The sequence below is a fragment of the Mugil cephalus genome, chromosome 9 (assembly GCF_022458985.1).
Source record: "Mugil cephalus isolate CIBA_MC_2020 chromosome 9, CIBA_Mcephalus_1.1, whole genome shotgun sequence".
Classification (NCBI taxonomy): domain Eukaryota; kingdom Metazoa; phylum Chordata; class Actinopteri; order Mugiliformes; family Mugilidae; genus Mugil; species Mugil cephalus.
The window spans coordinates 28,114,911-28,139,599 of record NC_061778.1 but is presented as its reverse complement, the minus strand read 5'-3'; the positions used below and the strand labels follow the sequence as shown (position 1 = coordinate 28,139,599).

At 41.0% G+C, this 24,689-nt stretch overlaps 1 protein-coding gene across 9 annotated transcripts in view; it reads right to left on the bottom strand.

Annotated features, from left to right (window-relative positions):
• Nucleotides 1-24,689, bottom strand: part of fat3a (FAT atypical cadherin 3a) — a 222,755-nt gene that overhangs the window by 120,640 nt on the left and 77,426 nt on the right. For 7 of the 9 annotated variants that reach the window (XM_047593725.1, XM_047593723.1, XM_047593724.1 and 4 more), the window contains 8 exons: nt 17,717-17,992; nt 16,661-16,871; nt 13,841-16,566; nt 12,361-13,741; nt 9,783-9,979; nt 9,452-9,605; nt 8,953-9,186; nt 8,004-8,396 (listed from right to left, as the gene is read on the bottom strand). In XM_047593725.1, the coding sequence (XP_047449681.1) occupies nt 8,004-8,396; nt 8,953-9,186; nt 9,452-9,605; nt 9,783-9,979; nt 12,361-13,741; nt 13,841-16,566; nt 16,661-16,871; nt 17,717-17,992 (5,572 nt within the window). The remainder of the gene's footprint in view (nt 1-8,003; nt 8,397-8,952; nt 9,187-9,451; nt 9,606-9,782; nt 9,980-12,360; nt 13,742-13,840; nt 16,567-16,660; nt 16,872-17,716; nt 17,993-24,689) is intronic. The other 2 variants (XM_047593717.1, XM_047593720.1) reach the window with 1 other exon arrangement.

Here is a 24,689-nt window from a genome sequence, read left to right as displayed (position 1 = left end):
CGGATTTGAGAGCGTCAATGGTGAAATAGACCTGTCTCACTCTCTCGTTGAGCAGCTTTGAGCTTTCTCAAGAATTTGTTACGCTTTGTAGCCCTTTATGATTGAGCCTAGGTGTAAGCTGGTGGGAATAATCTTGTGTTGTCTGCATCTTAGGTTGAACCGAAAGTAGTTCCTGTAGAAACTTACAGGTGTCAGCCCACTGGCTAGTACTACCTTTCACCAACTCAACAAGTCTCAGCAGGCAGTACACTACAGACCACCTCACAAAAGCCCTGAAAGATCAAAATAAGCCCAGACCATCACACCTGGTGTTCTTTTCCAGAAATGCAGTGTTACTTTTACGCGAGATTTAAGTGGAAACACCATCCAAAAAGTTCAACTTTTGTCTCTTCAGTCCGCAGAGTATTTTCACAAAAGTCTTGGGGATCATCAAGATGTTTTCTAGCAAAACTGAGATGACCTTTTATGTTTTTTTCGCTCAGCAGTGTTTTCTTCTTGGAACTCATTAAGGCCATTTCTGCCCAGTCTTTTTCTTATGGTGGAGTCATGAACACTGACCTTAACTGAGGCAAGTGAGAACCTTCAATTCTTTGAATGTTGTGGGGTCTTTTGTGACCCCCTCAGATGAGTTGTTGCTGTGCTCTTGGGCTAATTTTAGTTGGCTGGCCATTCCAGGGAAGGTTCACTACTATTCCATGTTTTCATCATTTGTGGATAATGGCTCTCACTGGTAAATCGTACATTTAAATGGAGCAATCTGGTGCGATTTGAGAGGAAAATAAAGAAGCTGTAGACAATTTATCAATTATCACTATCAATACTATGGACTGGATTATGCTCACAATACCCACACAGGGGTTCACAATTTAACTTTTTCTTTTACCAACAGGAAGAATGAACCAAAATATCCAGGCGATTTACATTTCAACTCAACTCAGAGTCAAAGCAATCACTGAATGTCAGTTTAAGGATTACAATTTTTCTGCTAAATGATCCACACCTAATATATTTATGGCCAATTCACCAGCATTAGATCAACAACACAGTAAGTAGCCCCAGTGTTCTGCTTCCACAGCACTATGATTTCACCACATGTACAGTACTTGATGCTGGTTTAAAAAAACAACAACAAAAAAAACAATGTTCAGTTGAACTTTCCACAAAGATTTTTAACAAGTATTTTCTTGTTAAAATCCATCTGTGAATAATCTTTGAAGACAAATGAATAAGTGTTGAAGTATATCCACTTCATAAAAGGTGTCTCTATCCTGTGCTAACTGCCATTTCTTTAAACAAATTATTCCCAACATGGGTTCATGTATCTGTAGTCAAAATAAACCCAATATCTGGAAACAAATTTTACTAAAATCGAGCTAAATGAGTGATAAGTGACACAGAGGTTTGGGGCTGGTTCGTCTCAGCTAGAAGTTTTTGTGATTTGTGGCAGGATGAACAGGATCCACAGACAGCTGTCATCAGCTTGTTCTCAGCAAGCTGAAAAGATTCACAATGTTTCTTAATCTTTCATTTCATTGTGCTCTGATTAACAAGTTGTGTTTACCAAACAAGCATTGGCGTCTTTCTGAAATATGACTAATTTAAGCCTATTAAGTCATGTATGGTCTAGGAAGTCTCTGCCTCAGTCTTTTCCTACGCTCCTCACATGAGTAAGCGTATTGCGTCACTTCCCAATTCTGCACCGCTGCTGTGTGTGCTTGCACAGTCCTCTGAATTGGAAGCTCCTGCTAGCTGTCCCCCTGCAGCTCCCGAGCAGCCGGGAAACCAGGGTGGCTGGGTGACAGTACAAAGGAAGCACAGTCTTAAACGGCCCATGGAACACCGCCAACCGCTTCACGTTTCTAACAGATTTCCCCCACTCAGTGACACATCTGCTGAGAAACCAACTCTGGTAATTGGCGACTCTATTTTGCGGAACGTGAAGTTAGAGAAACCAGCTACCATAGTTACATGCATTCCAGGGGCCAGAGCGGGCGACACAAAATCTTATCTGAAACTGCTGGCTAAGGCTAAGTATGGTACAATTGTTATTCATGTTGGCAGTAATGACCAACGGTTACGCCAATTGAGGGTCACTAAACTTAGTGTTGAATCGGTGTGCAAGTTTTCTAAAACTGTCGGACTCCGTAGTTTTCTCTGGTCCCCTGCCCAATCTGACCAGTAACAATATGTATAGTTGCATGTCGTTATTCCATCGCTGGTTATCTAGGTGGTGTCCAGCCAATGACGTGGCCTACGTTGATAATTGGAGCTCTGTCTGGGGAAAGCCTGGGCTGATTAGACGAGATGGAGTTCACCCCACCTTGGCGGGTGCTTCTCTTATCTCTAGGAATTTGGCTGATTTTATTAAACCCCCAAAACCATGACAACCCAGAGTTCAGCCCAGGTGGCAAAGTTGCAGTCTTACAAGCTTCTATGCTGCTTCTCTAGTACTGTCTCACACCCATAACTCCCCAAACTCCATAGATGTGCTGTCTGTTTCCAGATTTTTTAAATGGAAAAATAACAATAGAGGAGTTATTCATAGGACCCTGATAGAAATCAACACAAATTCACTAGTACAGCAGAGCAATAAGAAAATTAAATGTGGTCACTTTTAGTGACCGATTTGATAACTGATCATCAGATTGATTTATTTAGTTTGACTGAAACGTGGCTGCAGGATGATGAATATGTCAGTTTAAATGAGTCCACACCACCCAGTCATAGTAACTATCACATTCCTCAAGGCACAGGCCAAGGAGGAGGAGTAGCAGCAATCTTCTATTCTGATTTATGTATTAATCCTAGACCTAAGCAAAGTTTTAATTCGTTTGAAAGCCTTACTCTTAGTCTTGCTCATCCAGACTGGAAAACACAAAAACCAATTCTCTTTGTTGTGGTGTATCACCCACCTGCTCCTTACTCAGAACTTTTAGCTGAATTCTCTGAGTTTCTATGTGATTTAATGCTTAGAACAGATAAAGTCATTATAGTAGGTGACTTTAACATCCATGTTGATGTTGGCAGTGACAGTCTCAGCTCTTCATTTATGTCATTACTAGACTCAATTGGCTTTTCTCAGAATGTAAATGGTTCAACTCACTGTTTCAATCACACCTTAGATCTTGTACTAACTTATGGCATAGAAACTGAAGGTCAAATAGTATATTCTCATAACCCTCTATTGTCCGATCATTTCCTTGTAGCATCTGAATTTAAGATTACACAGAATTTGAGATTACACATAAATTGAAAAGACATTTCGTTATGGTTAGACACTTATCTGATGATGCTATAACTAGATATAAGGAATTAATTCCTTCAGTATTTAACTCAGTGCCTTATGTCAGTGATGTGGATGTCAGCAACCACAATCTAACTCCATCACAAATAGATTATTTTGTTGACAGCATGACAGCATCACTTAGCACAACTCTAAATCTAGTTGCTCCTCTGAAAAAGAAGGTGATAAATTGGAGGAGGGTAGCTCCATGGTATAATTCACAGTTACGAAGTTAAAAGCAGGCAGTTTGAAAGCTGGAAAGAATTTGGCATTCCACTAATTCTGAAGAAGCTCACATAGCGTGGAAAGAAACCAGGCTGACAAAGAGTCACAGCTCTGTTGAGCCATCTATTCCTTCAGCCCTCAGCAGTAATGACTTCATGAGCTTCTTTACTGATAAAATTGTTGGCATTAGAGATAAAATTCATAGCACGCTTCCAGCTGTCAAAGATGTAAGTACAATGGCATTAGAAACCTCTGTAGGACCTAGTCAATATTTGGATTCTTTCTTTCTAATTGATCTTCCTGAGCTCACCTCAGTTATTACAGCATCTAAACCATCAACCTGTCTTCTAGACCCCATCCTGACTAAGTTGCTCAAGGAGGTTTTTCTATTAATTAATACCTCCATATTTAATCAGATAAACTTATCTTTATTAACAGGATATGTGCCTCAGTCTTTTAAAACTGCCATTACTCAAAAATCCCACTCTTAACCCAGATGTTTTGGCCAACTATATGCAAATTTCCAACCTTTCTTTTATCTCCAAAGTTTTAGAAAGGGTTGTTGTCAGTCATTTGGTTGGTCATTTAAACAGGAATGGTTTGTTTAAAGAGTTTCAGTCAGGTTTTAGAGCTCATCATAGTACAGAAACAGTTAACAAAGATCTCCTCATGACTTCAGACGATGGACTTGTCTCTATACTTGTCCTGCTAGATCTCAGTGCTGCATTTGACACTATTGATCACAGTATTCTACTACAGAGACTTGAAAGTGTGATCAAGATTACAGGAACTACATTAGCCATACCTTGCCATATCCTGGTCCCACAGCTTTAGAAATGGCTTCATAACCTTTTCCAGAATGATTTTTACTTTCTTTCTCATTTTGTCCTGAATTTCTTTGGATCTTGGCACAATGTCTAGCTTTTGAGAATCTTCTGGTTTGAACCATATCTGTCAGCCAGATTCCAGTTTGTCCATGTAAACAATAATTCTTCTATATATACCAAAGTAAGCTATGGAGTTCCTCGGGGTTCTGTGCTAGGACCAATATTATTCACATTATATATGCATCCCTTGCAATTCAATATCATTAGAAAGCACGGCATAAACTTCCATTGCTACGCAGATGATACCCACCTATATTTATTCATGAAACCAGATGAAACTAATCAGCTCGTTATAGTCCAAGCATGCCTTAAAGATACAACGACTTGGATGACCTGACCAGAAGTCATTGTATTTGGCTCTGAACATGTCAGAGATTCATTATCTAATCACCTGGTTTTGTTGGATGGCATTGCCTTGGCCTCCAGTACTACTGTGAAAAACCTTGGTGTTATATTTGACCAGGATATGTCCTTTAATTCTCACATAAAGCAGGTGATCAGGACTGCTTTCTTTCACCTTCGTAATATCATCAAAATTAGGAGCATCCTTTCTCAGAGTGATGCGGAAGAACTAGTTCACGCATTTGTATCTTCCAGGCTGGATTATTGTAACTCATTACTGTCTGGCTGTCCCAGTTTAGGTTCAGGAGGCAGACACCATCTCTACGTTTAAGATCAGGCTTAAGACTTTCCTTTTTGACAAAGCTTATAGTTAGGGCTGGCTTAACCATCCCTTAGTTATGCTGCAGGGGGACGTTGCACTGAGGACATGTCCTCTCCTCTTTCTTCTATGGCTCCTGTCCTCTAATATCTTATAATTTTATTTTCTGTCTCTCGTAATTTATTTTCTATTACCAACCACCGTGTCTCACTCTCTCCCTTCCCCTCCCCTCCCCCTTCATCTTCTTGTGAGGGTCTCTGGTCTGGATTTCTGAATATCTGACCTGCGGAGTGCTAAACTACTGCTTCCGTGGCCTCATCAACCAGCCCAGTCTTCATGGTCTGGAGTGCTGTGTATCAGACCTGTGGAGCTCTATAAACTACATTTGCCCCAATCTTCTCTGTTTCTACCCGGCTGGCCTTCGGCAGATGGGTCCCTCTATATGAGCTGGGTTCTGCTCAAGGTTTCTTCCTGTTAAAAGGAAGTTTTTCCTTGCCACCGTTGCCCTCAGGCTTACTCTGGAGGTTGCAGGCAGGTTTTTGTGAAGCGTCTTGAGACAATTTGTATTGTTATTGGCGCTATATAAATAAAATTGAATTGAATAACTCACAAAGTTTTAGTCGCTCCACATGCATGTCTCTTGTCTGCAGCACAGTATGACGATGCAGCAGCGTGCACGCCATACGTACATGTGAGAGCCATGGATGTATGGAGAGAGCATGCAGTGTGCTGAGCGTGGGACAGCCCCGCCCCTCAGTGAGAGACAGAAGAGCAGCAGAAAACGGAGGAGCGGCAGCGGTGTTCAGTGTAGAAGAGCTGTCACCATCACAAAACGGTCAGAGAGAATTAGAACAGGACTGAGTACGTCCCTGTACGCCGTAAAAAGTCCCAGTACACCAGGGGTTAAAATCTAGAAGTGACAGTAGCATACTCCATTCATACATTTTTTACCAAAGTTACCCTGGTCCCAAAGCTTTAGAAATGGCTTCATAACCTTTTCCAGAATGATTTTTACTTTCTTTCTCATTTTATCCTGAATTTCTTTGGATCTTGGCATGATATCTAGCTTTTGAGGATCTTTTGGTCTACTTCACTTTGTCAGGCTATTTAAGTGATTTCTTGATTGATTGAATTCTAGAGAAACTGAACTCAGGTGTGATAAAGTGTAACTAGAAAATTCCCTCTGGGAAATTTTAAAACGGCTACGGGGGGCTACTGCCGGGGGTGCGGTCTCTGTCGACATGGGAGTTAGCACAGTTAGCCTACATTTAGCACAGTTAGCACACAGTTAGCCTGTGTGTGACAAAGTAATGCGTGCTTGCGCGCGTATGTATATTTGTGTGTGTGCATCTGTAACTGTAATAACATAAAGCTACCCACGTGTTTCTGTGTAGCATGCTTGAGCGAGCGTGTGTATGTGTAACTGTAGTAACATAAAGTTACCTCTGTGTGTGTGTGTGTGTGAAATGCGGATTAATACAATACTTGCTTGTGGCTTGTGGCTACATTTTAAAATTTAAATCTACATTTAAAAGTCTGTAGGTGAGAGTATGCCTGGGCAATAGACTTTGAAAAACGGTCTTTTTTGCGTTTGTGGTTTTCGGCCATACCATTCATTTTCAATGGAGAAATTCTGGCAATTAATATTTCAGCACCAAAAGTAATAGCACTAATGTCGTGAATGAGCACCATCTGGTAATGTAATTTTTAGGTGTATAGGACACATACACATGCCCTGTGGGCATCCACACTAATAAGAAGAAACACGCGGGACAACAATAGGGCCTCGGGGCTTCGCCCGAAGCCCCGTAGCCCCTAATAAGAAGAAACACGCAGGATAACAATAAGGGCTCGGGCGTTGCCCCATAGCCCCTAATAAGAAGAAACACGTGGGATAACAATAGGGCCTCTACAGCTATGCTGTAGGGGCTAGGCCTCAGGCGAAGACCCGTAACCTTAATTATGTTTTAAGAAGAGAAAAACACTTTGTCACACAGGGCCATGTAGGTTTCAATCTTTTCCCCCCTTAATATTAAAAACCTTAATTTATAATCTGCATTTCATGTTTACTAGTGATATCTTACAAAAAAAAAATACAAAATCAGGAATGGTGCAAATACTTTTTCAGACTTCACCATATCACTTCACCATAACGATGTTAGTTAACATCATGGATGTTGATAGTATCTACAGTCTATGACCTGAACTCCAAAGAGCTTCATGTACACTGCTCAAAAGTTAAAGGAACATTTGGAAAACATCTGATCTCAATTAGGAAAAAAAAAACACAAAAACATGCTAGATATCTATACTCACATTGTGCCACAAATTATCAACCTCCAGAGTACTGAATTAAAAGTGAAAAAAGGATGCAGTAGGCTAGTCCATTTTGCTGACATTTCATTGCAGTAACTCAAAATGTTAATCAGTGGTTTGTGTGGCTACCACATGCCTATATACATGTCTGTCAAGTAACACTGTTAATGAGACTATACCTTCTGTTGTACTAAAATAAACTCTCTGACTACTCCTGTCCTCTCTTCAGAAGAAACTTAGGCCATAACTTACTAAAGGTTTGCACAAAAATGTACACGTGCAAAAAATGATGAACCGGATATACTAAGGGGGCGCAAAGAGGTTGTCCCCAAGCAGCTAAAATTGATTAACAACTCTGTCTACTACTCAGCTGACCAGATTAGTATCGCAGAAGTTTAACCGATCTGATGCTGTACTCATTTAAAAAGTCTTCCTTTATTTTTATTTTTTGAGCAGTGTATTTTAGATTTTTAATACCGTACCACTAATACTTTATTTTCTAAATAATATTTTTCCTAAATTATTAATATCATTACAATTATTGTGTATCTTCGTGGTCTAAAAAATTTGAATATAATAACGCATTATCTGGAATTTAACAACACATTAAACACAGTGGGGAATTGCTTACCTGTCAGTGGATGAATGTAGAATTTCCCATGCTCATTGCCCGATCGGATAGTGTAAGTGATCTCAGCATTAGTCCCTATGTCCTTGCTGGCAGCATGAACTCTTAAAACCTCAGTGCCCACTCCCACATCCTCAGGGACAGTAGCCAGATGATCACGACGCTCAAACACAGGTGGATTGTCATTAATGTCCAACACAGTGATTGTGACGTTGACCAATGAGTAGAGAGGCAGTGGTGATCCTTGATCAGATGCTTGAACTGTGATCTGATATGCCGGCTGGACTTCACGGTCCAAAGTGCATTCCAGGACCACGATGCCTGAAGACTTATCAATGGAGAAAGAACCTCCAGAGGAGTCAGAAAGGGAGTAGACCACCAAACGACCCGGACCTGCTGCAGATCCAAGAGAGAAGCATTTTAAAGTATGCTTGAAATAAAGTGTTTGCCTGATGATTTGTGTCTTAAAATGATGGCTGCTTCTGACAAATCTTGTAATATTTTGAAACAGATAATCTCACATCCACTCCCAATTATACAGCCATTTTACCAGGTGTGCACATGTAGGAATCTACACAGAGCTTTTTGCTTCTAGTGTTATGCATTGCATAACTATTTTTGTCACTTTCCATGTCAATGACCAAATACAAAACCACTGTCTTTGAGAAGAGACTGTTGGTAGGTATGTAGCTTAACTAAATTATTAACCCTATGTGTGTTAGGCTTTCACATTAGTCTTAAATTGAGGTTGTTTTCATGTATTAGTAGTGAAATCTGCACCCATGATATTACTGTTACTTTGGAACAGTGTTATCTTTTTCTTTTTCTGTTGTATTCTATGTTCAAACCCTTTAGTTTGAATAAATATAATAAATCATTGAAGAACTATTTGTAATAGTGTTTACATGACTTGTAGCAGTAGCAGTAATACTAGCAACAGTAATTGGGTCACCTTCATCAGGGTCTATGGCCTGGATGCGGGTGATTAGTGCTTTGATGACAGTGTCTTCATAGACACTGACGGTGTATTGTGGCAGTGTAAAAATAGGTGGGTTGTCATTCACATCAGTTACTGCCAACTGCACCACAGCACGGCACCAGCGCCCACCACCATCAGTTGCTTGGGCAACCAGCCAATAATTGGATGTCATCTCACGGTCCAGAATCACAGAGGATCTGATCTCACCTGGGTAGTTAAGAAACAAAAGGTGAAATGTTAAATGATGGCTCCAAATGGGGGTGAAGTAAGGCTATGAAAGTGTGTCAGACAAGTTCTAAAGTATTTTTAGGAATAAACACATGTATAAATAATAACACGAACAACACATTTTATTTGTGGGGGCTGTGGACAAGAATGGCAGAGCGCTTTGCTGAGGATAGGTGAAAATTAAATTTATGTAAGTTCAGGAGAAAAATATACACGTTTGTTTTCAAAACCCCACTGTCAATACCACTGTCTGGGTCCATGCTGAAGTCCTGGGATCCAGGACCATGTAAGGAGTACTGGATTAAGGCATTGATGCCCACATCTGCATCTGAAGCCCCAACCCTCAGTAGCACATTGTTGACTGGAAGGTCTTCTGGAATGAAGGCAGTGTACACAGCCTGCACACAGGGACACACCCACACACAGACTGAGTCAGTGGATATCAAGTTACGCTAAGAAAAGTTGATGAAGCTTTGATAATGTCTACAGTTACATCTGTAGCTGCAATTTGCCATTTACCTACTATGCTTGTATCTATCCTTAAAAGTAGCTTAAAAAGTGATTTCACCCCTCACCTGGTCACAGATGGGGCTGTTGTCATTGGTGTCCATCACTGTAACCTCCACCATTGCTAGGGATACAAAAAGTCCATCGCTAGCCGTGACATTGATGATGTAGAGGTTGCGTTCCTCCCGGTCTAGTGTTCCTTTCAAATACATTTTCCATTCACCCTGAACCAGACCAAGTGCAAACACGCCACGATAGTTCCCACCTGAACAATAAAGATTCAGACAAGGCAGGTGAATACAGAATCAGTAAATAAGAAGGTTTAAACTAAAATAGGGCTGTGCATAAACATATTTTGTGGAAATGTTACATTAGCAAGTTTCAAATCAATTAAATCCCAAGACAAGACCAAAGACTCCTACATCAGATTGAAGTCCTAAAATTCATGTTCTGAGTACAAATGCTGTAAATAAAATACATGGCGACACACCCTCTCTCCCCGCATTCAAGTCCAGTTTGAAAACAAACCCATGCCTATGACCTCCCATACCCTTAACCGGTGTCTTGTCCTTTTTGTTTGTACTCATACCCCCCAGTACTGCACTACAACACTCTCCACATGTTCTGGTCATGCTCTAAACTGACACAATTCTAGGGGTAAAACCTGAAGGCACAGACGGAAGAACTACTTACTGCAGATTTCACTGAGGACAGCATTGAAATACATTACATTTAATTGGTTAAAGCCTGAACCACCTACATATGATCTGTAGACTGAGGATGTGGGACGTCTATGTGATGGAGCGGATAACTTATGTCTGAGGTTACAAAAAAAAAAAAAAAAAAAAAAAAAAATGAAAAGAGATGGAGTTGTTTTACGAGGTTATTAATACAGTGACAGTGAACTATCCCGATTTGACCTCAGCAGCTCCCCTTCTCCACCCTGTCTTTTAAATTACGTATTTAATGTTATCATTTGTTTATATTTTCCATTTCTCTTTTTTCTTTCACTTTTCTTTTTTCTTTCTCATTCCTTTTTCATTTCATTACCTTTCTCATTATTTGATAGCAACATATTAACCTATATGCATTTCGTTATAATATATGTGTATAACATATACATTATTGTAATGAAATGTACTTTCACTGAAAACAAAATTAAAATTTCAAACATAGAAGGCTAAACAGAGACTTTCTTCCTCGGAACACACAGGAACACCCAAAAAACTGTTGGAGTCTTTCTACTGTTGTTTGATAAAAAGCATTTTAACATACTGTATAACTATCTGGTTTTGGAACTGTTTAGCTGCTGACAAAACAACTCTCCAGAGGGTAATTAAAACAACACAGGGCATGATTGGTATGTCACTGCCACTTCTGTATGACATTTACCAATCCAGATGCTGCAGCAGGGCCTGTAACATTGTCAAAGATCCTTTCCATCTGCTCATTCTGCTACCGTTAGTAAGATGGAATAGATCACTTAAACTATCTTTAGTGTCACTTTAGACTAAGCACTTTATAATGAGAGAGCAGGTGTGTGCACGGGTGATGCACGAAGTGTAATTGTTTGTGGATGCAGAACTTATGTATGGGCTTGTGGAAGATGGGTGGGGTGTAATTTATGTTACTGTTTCTGTATGCATCAGGGATGACAGAGAGGAGGAGTATCGGCATCTGGAGGGGGGCTTTGCTGAATGGGGCCACACTAACCACCTACAGCTTAACACCTTTAGGACAAAGGAGCTGGTCATTGACTTTGGGAGAGCCAGACCGCGACCAGTCCCGCTAGAGGGAGCTGAGGTGGAGGCAGTGGGATCGTACAAATACCCAGGGCTATGGCTGGACAATAAACTGTACTGGACAACACACACCACCTGTACAGGTGCACATAAAGTAGGTTCCTGAAGAGACTTCGGTCTTTCAATATCTGCAGCAAACTGCTGTGGATGGTTTATCAGTCTGTCCTCTTCTACACTGTGGTGTGCTGGGGGGCAGCACATCCAAGAAAGGACACATCCAAACTGGATAAACGGATCAGGCGGGCCAGCTCGGTTGTTGGCACGAAGATAGACTCTGTTGTGACGGCGGCAGAAATGAGGACACTGGGCAAAATGCTGAAGATTATGGACAATACCAGTCACCCTCTGCACACCGTCATCAGCAACCAGAGGAGCCTGTTCAGTGAGAGACTGTTCATTCCCAAGCACAGGACTAACAGACTCAGGAACTCTTTTGTCCCTCATGCCATCAGGCTCTACAACTCACTCGGGGGGAGGAGGAAATAGGCCACAGAAGACTGGGCAATATTTGTAATTTAACCTGTTAAGAGTTTATCATTTATTGTACGTGGTTGCTTCTCTTATTTCTTCTTATGCATATAGCTACTGGAAATACAATTTCAATAAAGTTGAGTTTAAGTCTCTAAGTCTATGTCTGTCTTTGTGTCTTTTAATGAGAACCATCGTAATTTTGTTGTATGTCCACATGCAAAGACAAAAAAAGTATTCTGAATCTTATCTTAAGTGGTGTGGTTCTAATCATGTTGCAGTTGTTGGTGGGTTACTCAGTCTGTCATACAACTCTCATCCTGAATGTTGACAAAATGATTAGAGTGCAATGACAAATTTTTAAATTAGTACTCACCAGTGATATGGTAGCTGACTTGGTGGTTAAGGGTAGAGCTGTCATCATCTCTAGAGTTCAGAACAGCCACTACCTCACCTGGGGGGTCACTCTCCTGAACTGAACCAAAGTAACGGTTCTCCATAAATTTGGGGGGGTTGTCATTGATGTCCGATACTGCCACTGTCACAGTGGTGGTACTGGAAAGACACAGGTTCTCCCCTAGGTCTGAAGCCACTACTGTGAATGTGTAGGATGGGTCAGTCTCATGGTCCAGGGCCTTGAGTGTGGAGATCCAGCCACTGTTAATGTCAATAGTAAAGGTGCCAGCCAACTTTTCTGAATCCTCTTCTGCCAGGATTAATGTACCAAGTTGGTATATTACCTGACCATTTGCACCCAAGTCTGGGTCTCGTGCTCGGACTTGAATAATTCTAGTTCCAATTGGCATACCCTCCATAACAACAGTGTCGTAAGAGTTGGCCTCAAAGGCTGGTTTGTTGTCATTGAGATCCAATACTTTGACCTCAACATCAACAGAAATTACAGAATCCAGTTTAACGTGATGTACAGTGGAAGCTACTTTGAAGTAGTATCCTCGGATTGCTTCATGGTCTAATGGCTTATCAAGTTTGATTACTCCTGTATCTGTTTCCACCACAAACACCCCATTTTGGTTGTTTTCATCACTCTCTCCATTAACCAGGGAAAAGGTAGGAGAGTGTGAGGAGGATCCAAGAGGACCGTTAAGATGCACCGTCCCTATGGTTGAACCAATGGGGGTGTTTTCTGGAATGCTAAATAAGTAATAATGTTGCCTGAAGGAAGGGATGTAGGCATCTGCTGCTTCCACAGAAAGAACATGGATATAGACAGACACTAGAGAATGCCGAATTGGATTTCCTCCATCCACAGCCTTTACAAAAAACGATAACACTGAGTTCTTCAAGTGGCTGAAGCTGCCTTTAGTCACCATCCAACCACTGTCTGGATCAATCTCCAAAATGTCAACCACAGGGACATGTGCCTCACTGTAAAGTGAATATTTAACTTCAGCATTAGTGCCATAATCAGGATCATGAGCCTGAACCTGTGTCACCAAGAAGCCTTTAGTCACATCAGATATGACTGAAGCTCTGTACTCCATTGCGCAGAAGTAAGGTGCATTATCATTTTCATCCAATAAAGTAACTTGTACTATACAGTAAGACACGCGCCCACCCGAATCTTGAGCTGCAACTGTGAGAACAATGTCTTTATTGGCTGGGTCCTCACGGTCAAACTTTTCTGCGGTGTAGATCTGGCCACTTGAATCAATGCTAAACTGGTCCTTGGCCACATCATTAACAAAGGAATAAGTGACATGACCAAATAGTCCAGAGTCTGCATCCGTCGCCTTCACCTGGAATTTTAAAAATTGTCTCAGTCAATCCAGACATATATTTTATAGCTATTACCAAAGTTACTTGAAATTATATGGAGAAAAAAAAAAAGCTCTTACCTGTATTACTTTGGTTCCCACAACGGCATTCTCTCTTAACTCTGCTTCATAGATATTCTGTCCAAACAGTGGACCATACAGGTTGGCTCCGACCACTTTAACATGAACCTGTGCAGTGCTGGTAAACAGCCCATCAGCCACTGAAACATTGAGGCTGTAGGCAGGTTCCATTCTTGGCTTATGCTGACTGGACAACGTGATGATTCCCGTCTTTTTGTCCATCACAAAATCCATTCCTTCATTTCCTGACAAAATACTATATTCCAATTTGTCATAATCTGAGCTATCAGCATCTGATGCCTGGATACAAGTTATAAAATGACCCCTAGGAGCTAACTCATTCATATATGCCTCATAGAGCAGCTGGTTGAAAACTGGAGGATTGTCATTTATGTCATTCAACACAACAGACACAGATACTTCACTACTCAATGGTGGGAACCCATTATCAGTGGCCCTCACAATAAAGTCATACTTTTGGACTAATTCATGGTCAAGCATACGTGCTGTCAAGATTAACCCACTGCTACTGTCAATGTGAAAGTATTCCGTGCTGTTATGGGTATCCGAGAAGATCTGGTAGTGAACAACATTGTTCTCCTTTGAGTCTTTGTCTGTGGCAGTGACTTGTAGTGCTGGAGTTCCAATCATGGCTGTTTCAGACAAAACTACCATGTAGGAACTTTTCTGGAAGACTGGTGGGTTATCATTTATATCGTGAACCAACACATCTACATTAACCTCAGCATGGGCACCAGTCAGATAGTCTGTGGCTCTGATGGTTAAGTGGTAAGAAGATGCAGTTTCATAGTCCAGAAAATGAATGACGTTTATGACTCCAGTATCAAAACCAACATCAAACTGAAGTGACAGATCTCCTTCAACAATGGTGTAGATGATGTTTTGACCCTCAGGACTGGTTGCATTGACTCCGAGTACAGGTGTGTGCAAAGCAACATCCTCATTCACAGAAACAGAATAAAATGATTTGTCAAAAACAGGCATTGCTTTGTTAACTATAGTGATTGGGAATTCTATAGTAGATGAGAGAGGTGGATAACCACAGTCTCTAGCATATATTACAATTTGGTATTCCACATTGGACAAATCAGACTCAAATGATCTTTTAAGGTGGAGGTTACCGGTCTGCTGATTAATCTCAAAGTGACCATGGTCATCCTTGAGATAGTAAGACACATTTCCATTAATACCTTTGTCACCATCTAATGCCATGACTTTAAAAATGGGTGATCCTGGCTCAGATTCTACTTGAACAGCTGCATAATAGGGAAGCCCAACAAACACAGGGGCATTATCATTTACGTCCTCAATTTGTACCCTAACCATAACTCTTGCAACATGTAGTTTGTCATGTTCCCGGCTTGCCTCGACAACCAGATCATAGTACTCTTGTTGTTCCCGGTCAAAGGGTATACCTTTTGTCTGGATAACGCCAGATGTTGGACGAATTCTGAAATGTGTACCGGCATTTAACAAGGTGTAGGTCAATGGTTCATTGAGATGGTTTCCCACAGCATTGACCACGGCCACTTTGGTGACATTTGATATATTCTCTTTAATCAATGAGGTATAAATGCTCTGGGTGAACCTAAGGCCAGAGTCCAGAGCTTCTCGGACAAGTACAGTCACCCAAGCCGTGCTGGAGAACTTCCCATCTGAAACTTTGACACTGAAGCGGAAACAATCTTTGGAGAAATTGCTGTTTTTGACTATGATAATTCCACTGTAAGGTTTAATGGAAAAGTGCTCAAGTACTCCCTCAGTCAAAGAATATGTGAGTGCTGTGTCCACTTCGTCTGGATCCATGGCTGAAACCTGCAAAACTTCTACTCCGACATAGGTAGGGAGTAGCAGTACTGTTTCAAAAGCATATTTGGTGAAGTAAGGTGGCGAGTCATTTGTGTCAATTACTTGTATTGTGACCTCAGTTGGGTTGTCTGCTGTTAACTGTGGTCTACCACTGTCCTTAACATGAACATGGAAGTGAAAAGAAACAAATGTCTCATGGTCTAGATTAGCAATTGTTCTGATGGAGCCTGTTCCGGCGTCCACTGTAAAGAACTTTTTTGCAGTGTCTTCAACAATCTGGTAGACCAACAGAGCATTCTGGTTGTGGTCAGCATCGGTAGCCTTGATGACTAATGGTGAGTTATCTGATTTTAAGACCAGACTGTTGACTGGCGCTACCTCACTGATGCTTCCATAATAGTGAAGCTGTTGGAACACTGGTGGGTGGTCATTCTCATCCACTACCTGTATCAACAGAGTAGCAGTGGAGGTCATGCCAGCCATGTTGGTAGCTTGGACTATGAGGGTGTAAAAGGCAATGGTCTCATAGTCCAGACGCTTTTGAGTAGTAATCACTCCACTATATGGATTTATATGAAAAAAGTTATCTATGTTACCGTGTTTGATGTCATAAGTGAGGGTGGACTGGCTGACTGCCCTAACAGCGGTGATGGAAGTTCCAACCATTGCATTCTCTGAGATCTCAGTCTGGTATTCAGGCTGTGGAAACTTTGGACTGGTATTGTCAGATAGAGTGACAGCAATACGCACTATTGTTGTAGTTGACAATGGGGGGGCTCCATTGTCACTGACTCTGACAGTGAGAACATAGTGGCCTATGCTGGACAAGTCCAGGTCACGTGCAACTGTGATACTACCCAAAACTGGTTCAATATGGAATGCATTTCCAGTGTTCCCTGTAAAAGGATTAGAAACAAAAAATATCATCAGTATGAAGTACAATATATTTAAACATTCTGTGGCAATTATTTTGTTATCATAGAAACCTACCTGATTCAATGGAGTAGCGTAGTTCTGCATTCTCGCCTTTGTCTTTGTCCAGGGCAGTAACTTGAACTACAACGGATCCCACTGCTGCTGACTCATAGACTGAGGCTTCATACAGAGAATTGGTAAATATGGGCACATGGTCATTTATATCTTCCACTTCAATTAGCACACGTGCCAGATTTTTTCTATATGGGAACTCTTGGTCCTTCACCTATTAGGAAAACAATATAATAAACCAAATCAAAAAGTTTTTCAGGGTCACTTTGAATGGGTGAACATGTTCTTTCATCTGAGAAACTTGGCGAAACTTTATATTAACTTTCATGTACTGTTTGAATGTTTTTTGGCCATCTAAAATATTATTTTTTCAGGTGGTCTTTCTATGTCTTTTATTACAGAATGAACGCAATGGGGTGAGAGTGAGGGGATGTAACCAAGGGTGAAGGCTGGAATTGAACCTGCGCCATTGCTCTTAAGCAGGAGAGGGCAAGAATTTGGGATCACGGGCCACACTGGGTTTGAAAATTTGACTGACATTCATATATATTCCAATGAGTAGAGACTCAGCCTGTAGAGTCAATACAGCATAAATTCATTATTCATAATTATGAGTGGAATCAACATTTTGTTATGAATGCCCATTTTTTTAGCTATTATTTTATTTGGCTAACAAAGTTTTCCCTTTCCGCTACAGTTTTTACACTGCAGACAATACATGTGAACTAAACGTGCTTCTTTTGTATTTTATGCTATCATGAATATGTATAAAAAGGGGTATGATACCATGAGTATTTTACACCATTACTGTATATGCTATAAGCTTGGAGCTTGCAGTCATAATTGACTTTTACCAGTTTGAAACCATCTGCAGGATGAATGAACATGAGCAGTGTATAACTTAAGCATTAGACTGTAATTGTAAATGAAGACATGGCTGAGTGCAAAGGAGTCTGTTAACTCAAATCTGTGAATACATTGTATTGTACATAACTGTCAGAATTGTGACACAGACTTAAATAACACTAGTAATCTATCATAGAACAAAACATGTCTTACAATGACGGTAAGAATGTGCTGGGCACAGGCCTCGTGATCTAGCCTCTGAGCAGTGTAGATGGTGCCCAGAGTAGGGTGAATGCGGAACAGGCTCATGCTGTTTGGTTCTATGGAGCTCTGAAGAAAATAGGTTAGCTGGTGATGCTCATCACGGTCTGATGCCAGGACCTGGACCACCTCAGTGTCAGATGGTGTATCTTCAGAAATGGTGACATCATAAGTTGGTTGGGAGAAGATGGGATCATTGTCATTGTGGTCCATAACAGTAATGTGAACCTAGAACATGAAGGGCACAGACAAGGGAAAAAGAGAGAGCAGGGACATAGATGAAAGAAGACAATATTGATTGAGTTGTGCAGAGAAGTCCATCAAGTGAAGTAGGCGGAAGTTTGCTGAAGCCTGTAGGTCTGGAAGAAGGTAAAACTACCTCACAGGGACAACAAAGTGTATCCAAATTAGAGGCTATATAGAAGGCATGCCTTTCTAAATAGGTCCAACTCCTTGTCAACACTCACTGTACATATTTGATGGTCAAAATAAAACCACACAACTACTTAGAGACAAAATAAAACCTTATGGATGTTAAAAGTAGCCCAAAGAAATTTTCAGATATGTTGGATAATATTTATTATTCATATATTAATTCATGGAAATATATTATTGTTCAGCTGGCCTTATATATGAGCCAGTGCAGCTGCTACACACTGTACCTACAGTGTTTTGTTCAAGTTAATGTAGTCACATATAGTTATGTAGATACACTCTGCAGAAATACAGATGAACCAACAGCTTGGAAAACAAACAAAGATCTGGGTGTCCAAGGGTTTCTTCAGCAAGAAATGACCACATCCTGATCCGCATGTGCAGGGAAAACTGCTGAATGACATCACTGGAGCTCCAATAGCAGTGGTCAAACCAAACTAGGTTCCAGGTTTCCACCTGCACTGTATGTGGTCACCTTTTAGGTAATTCCCCCCGACATGAGCCCCATTGAAAATCTGTGGTGGATTATCAAAAGGTCTGTTTCAAAGAAGAATTAAAAGCAGTGATTCAAGAAGAATGAGACATTCTTCCCACAGCTGAACTTCTTCTCCCTCCTCTCACTCTGGCACCAGCAACACTTTTGTCCAATGACCAGCAGCCCGAGGGCTGACGTAAATGATCAAGAAACGCCAAATGATCAGTGCTGCTCCTCAGTGCTGACTCTCCTGTCACTCACCTCCCACACTGAATCCAGGGAGCAGCCCAGAACAGAGTTGGACTTCCTGATGACCTTGTCCAGCTTCTTCCTATCCCTGTCTGTGATGCTACTGTTCTAGCAGACCACGCTGTACAGAATGACTGATGCATCACTACAGAGTCATAGAAGGTCTTATCAAAATGGACATTATACAGCGTATGAAATAGGGATGGGAGGCTGCCAGGGGGGTTATTTTACTCATTACTTTTTTCTCTTTCTTTCTATGTCTAAAAATAAATAAAATAAAAAATAAAATAAAAAAGCTGATAAAAAACAAAAAAAAAAAAAAAACAGAAAAATGAAAAACCAAACAGAAATGGTGTTGTAGGATTTATACAAAGAAATTCATGTGAGGAAACCAATCAATATCACAGAGCCGAAGTGGTTCTGTAGTTACACTTCTGCTGTAGAGCTGCTGCAGTCAGCAGTCAGCAGTTACCAGAGATGTTTAGTTGTTGTTATTGCTGAACAAAGGGGTCACACAGAATCTGTGTACCATTTGTTATTTATTTTATTTTTTCAAAATAATACCAAAATTCATAATGACTCGTTTTCTCCATATTCTTCCCAAAACCAAAATGAAAAAACAGATGACTGTTTTTTCTGATTTTGTGCACAAATGAAAAATAGAAAATATAGATAAAGGTCAATCTGTGTATCATTCGCTCTTTCTATTTTCAATTGTCAATCAAAAATCAAAAAATTAATATATGACAGATTATTTACACAAAAAAAAAATGCCTGTTTTTTTTTTCATATTTCAATTCGTGATTCAGATCAAAAATACGAAATGAAAAAAACAAGGCCACAGGACTGAATTTGATGTAGGTGACCTGGAAATGGCTTGGCCCGCTGCAGTTTGGGTAACAGGCTACTGTGGCGGCGCTGGAACCACACACTACTTGGGAGACGAAAGTGAGAGAGAACTTGCACTAAAGACAGTACGCTGAAAAGGTGAGAGAATGCAGGACAGCAGAAAACATAGTAAAATTTGGACACATTTCAAAATAATAGACAATGCAAAGGCAGAGTGTAGACTATGTAAGGTGAGCATTTCTTACAGAGCAGGCTCCACAAACAACCTGCACAGACACCTAAGAACTGCCCACCCATCACTTCAATTGGACGAAAAAAGGCAAACAAGGGAACCTGCTGTTAATGAAGGTGCCAGTGTATCCACTGCAACTGTTGCTGCTGTTGTAGTGCCCACAACATCAATCATTACACCATCACAACCAACTCAGATCTCTATGAGACAGTTTAAACAAAAGGCTTTGACCCCAGCAAGACAGAACACAAGTAATGAGGTACTGGCTAAAATGATTGCATGTGATTTTCAGCCATTTTCTATTGTGGATGACAAAGAATTCAGAAGCTACACCCATGCTCTTAATCCAGTGTATACAATTCCAAGCAAGAAAACACTTTCCCAAAAAGTTATCCCAAGTCTATATGACGGAGAACGTGCTGGCGTCCAAGAAAGGGTCAAAAAAGCCACAGCTGTTAGTGTAACAGCTGACTGCTGGACATCCCGAACCACCACATCCTACGTGTCAGTTACAAGCCACTTTGTTGAAAACTACAAAATGGTGTCCTGTCTGCTGGATTTTTTTGAGTTCAGTGCAGACACACATTTGAGACTTTAGCAGAGGAGCTGATCAAAGTGACAAAAGAGTGGGACGTGGAAAACAAAGTGGTTTGCTGTGTTAGTGATAATGCAGCTAACATAACAAAAGCAATTAAAAGCCTGAAATGGACCCACCATCCACAGATTAATCTGTTTGTAAGAGATGCTCTGAAGTGATGAAGCCCACTGTGGACAAAGTTAGGGTGATAGTGGAATTCTTCCACATGAGCACAACAGCCACAGAGCAGCTCAAATCTACCCAACAACAAAGAGCTGAAGCTCAAACAAGATTGTGTTACTAGGTGGATATTATTTTTGGTAATGAAATAATTTAATCAACAAAAAATCTAAGGAGCCACTTGGGCGCCAAAAGATGCGGCTCTTTTTAGTGAGCCGAGCCAAAAGAACCGGCTCTCTAAAAGGAGCCGGAATGCCCATCACTACAACATCGAAAATCCCGGGTTTGGTGGTCTTTCACATCGTCAGGAGTCCCGGGTCGGACCTCCTGTTCTGAGAGCTGCTTGTCTGTGTTTTCCCCTCCCATAAGTCATCGTGGCAACGTCATTATTACACACAGCACACTATATTGCAGATAAATAACGGGGGACATTGTGTGTTTATTTAACGCTTTCAGTTTAATGATGACCTGAAGAATAGAACGGTCAAACCCCCGCTTTCAAAAAGTTGTTGACATTAGAATAAATCACTGTGTTCTGCACGGAGCCTGATATCTGTCGCCGAATCTCCTCTTGTCCTCGGATGCAGTTGGCAGATCTTATGGTTTTACCGGTGGCTGTGTTATGTGATCGTTAAAAAAGCGTGGGATATCGCTATACAAACACAGTCGCACATGGATTCCCCGAGTGCAATTTCCCGAACGTGACATTAATGAACATGTAAGAACACATTTAATTTGTTTGAAAAAATAGTAATAATAAAAAAATTAACAAAAATATTTGCCCTTGCGAGATCAGTCTTTATGGGAGTAGTCCACAACTTTGCGCTTTTTTTGAGCTGAAGCTTCTAAACTGATACAGTCTGTCAGGCCACCAAGTGACAAAATCAGAATGTAATGTTCAGATGCATCAACAGCAGAGCGAACACCCAAGGTCGACGCGGCATTCCTGTTTACATCAAACGTCGAGCCGAGCCGATAAAATCCCGTTTTTCGCTCCATGTGAAAGGGGCTACATTACCTGAACTGTAGCACGCAAAGCCATCTCCGGCATATCATTGGATTATTAAACTGTTGGAGCTGGATGACTGATAATGCTGACTGTTTTGGACACCCGAGTGAAGGTAAGAAATTTTCCGTGCATTATTTTATTTTAAAATACATAAATTCATTTCAAACAACAACCAGACAGATAATAGTACATTTTTTAATCTCGTACGTAATGATCACGCTACCTCTGGTGCAGGTCAAATCCGAGCTATCCCTCAGACGATTCTTCTGGCGGCTCTGTTCCTCTTCTTCTTCTAGACTGGCTTTCTTTAACGTTTTTGTACTGGGGTCACACGCAAGCGCGGTGGTTGTGGAGCATGCGCACATGCATTATCCGATGAAAAGTCCGATTCCAATCGCATTATCTGGGTGTCTCAATTGGATAATGAGAACTCCGATTTTAATCGGAGTAATTTGTTTACATGCATTTAAGTTCTCCTGTTATAGTCCGATTAAGGCAATAATTCGTTTTTTTTTTTTTCACATGCATGTAAACGCACTGAATCAGATAATGAGAACTTCGTTTTTAATCGGAGTAACGTCGACCCGGGATTTTTATTGTGAAAGCGGAATATGTCTGTGGGGTAATATAGTAGGCTACCATGGCGGCGCTGGAACCACACACTACTTTGATCAAGGACTTTCCTGCACGTTGCAGCAGATGGGTATCCTGCAATGCTCCGAAATGAGGGTCTGTGCTCGGCATGATCTGAGGAAAAAAGACCTATGTCAGTGCAGAGCTGGAGAGATCATAAAGTAAACCCGAACAATTAAATATTGAAATCAAATTCAGTCCTGTGGAATCCGTGTATCGTTCGTCCTCTGCATTTTCAATTGTCAATCAAACATCAAAAAATGAAAAAGTTATGGATTATTTTGTTTTTGTTTTTTTAATCTAACACAAATGTTTTGTCATAGTTCAATTTTAGACTCGGTCTTTGCAGGCGGCAGTTCGGGTAATGTGTATAAAGCCCCTCTCACGTGGTTCGAAAAACGTAATTTCATCGGCTTGACTCGACACCATGTCCCCCACTGTTTATCTGCAATGTACTGCTTTTAAATGTATTATGATGACGTTCACGCTATGACGTATGAGAGGGGGAAAAAAACAGGCACGCAGCACTCAGAGATGGAGGTCCGACCCGGGACTTCTGACGATGTGAAAGACCACCAAACCCGGGATTTTCGATGTGAAAGGGGTTCACCACTGTTGAACAAGTCCTTGAACAAATAGTGTGTGGTTCCATCGCTGGGGGTTTGACCGGTCCATTCTTCAGGTCATCAATAAACTGAAAGCTTTAAAGAAAAAAAAAAACATGCCACCGATTGTTTCTCAGCAATGAAAGCGATGACGTGCGAGGGAGACAAAACAGGCAAGCAGCTCTCACAGTGGGCAGTCTTACCCGGGTATATGTCTATGGGGTAATGTAATAGGCTACCATGGCAGCGCTGGAGGCACACACTACTTTGATCAAGGACTTGTTCAACAGAGGTTTGACACACGACGGAATGTCCTGCACGTTAGAACCTACCATAGCCCACGTTGCTCTGTCGGCTGGGATTGGGCTGTTTTTAAAAATTCAGAACAGAAGACATACAGGTACAGGTAACATAAAGATCATTAGATCCATGTCGCGAAGTACGTCTGCAATAGTTTGACTGCACAGAGTTTTTGAATACTTCCTCCTGTCTTTTAACATCAAACCAGAACAATGAACAAAATGGCCTATACCAGATTAATAAAATTATTCCACAGAATTTGCATTATCTAATACTTAACCCACGTGTGTGTGTGTATGTATGTGTATATACATTTTTTTTCCCTGACTTGATTGAGGATTGATGAACTAATTTCCATAAAGTAGGCAGGCTTTTACTGCAACTTCTTTCAGTTCTTGTTTGGTTTGGGGGGTTTCTCCCTTCAGTCTCCTCTTCATGAGGTGAAATGCATGCTCAATTGGGTTAAGATCACGTGATTGACTTGACCAGTCTGAAACCTTCCACTTTTGTCCCCTGATGAAGTCCTTTGTTTTGTTGGCAGTGTGCTTTGGGTTATTGTCCTGCTGCATGATAAAATTCCTCCTAATTAGTTTGGATGCATTTCTCCGTAAATTGGCAGACAAAATGTTTCTTTACAATTCGGAATTCATTCTGCTGTTACCATCATCAGTTACATTCAATTCAACTCAGTTTTATTTATATAGCGCCAATAACAATACAAATTGTCTCAAGACGCTTTACAAAAACTGGCCTGCAACCTCCAGAGCAAGCCTGAGGGCGCCCCCTGGGCAAGGAAAGGAAAGGTGGCAAGGAAAAACTTCCTTTTAACAGGAAGAAACCTTGAGCAGAACCCAGTTCATATGGAGGGACCCATCTGCTGAAGGCCAGCTGGGTAGAAACTGAGAAGATAGATAGAAGAAGAGCAGGAGAAAAAAGATAAACAATCTTCTGTCATCGATACACATGTCAAGCTGAAGGAAACACGTAGGATCTAGTAATATAAAACATAGCTGATGATCTTATGTGACAGCTTGTCAGTATAACAGGAGTCATGGGCAGGTTGGTGAATTGTTAATCAATAAATATTAATGAGCCTGTTCCAGAAGCAGCCATACATGCCCAAGCCATGACATTACCTCCACCATGCTTCACAGAAGAGCTTGTACGCTTCGGATCATAAGCAGTTCCTTTCTTTCTCCACACTTTGGCCTTTCCATCACTTTGGTAGAGATTAATCTTGGTCTCATCAGTCCATACGATTGTGTTCCAGAACTTTTGTGGCTCATCTCTGTACTTCTTTGCAAATTTCAATCTGGTCTTCCGATTCTTACTACTGATGAGCGGTTTGCATCTTTTGGTATGGCCTCTATATTTCTGCTCT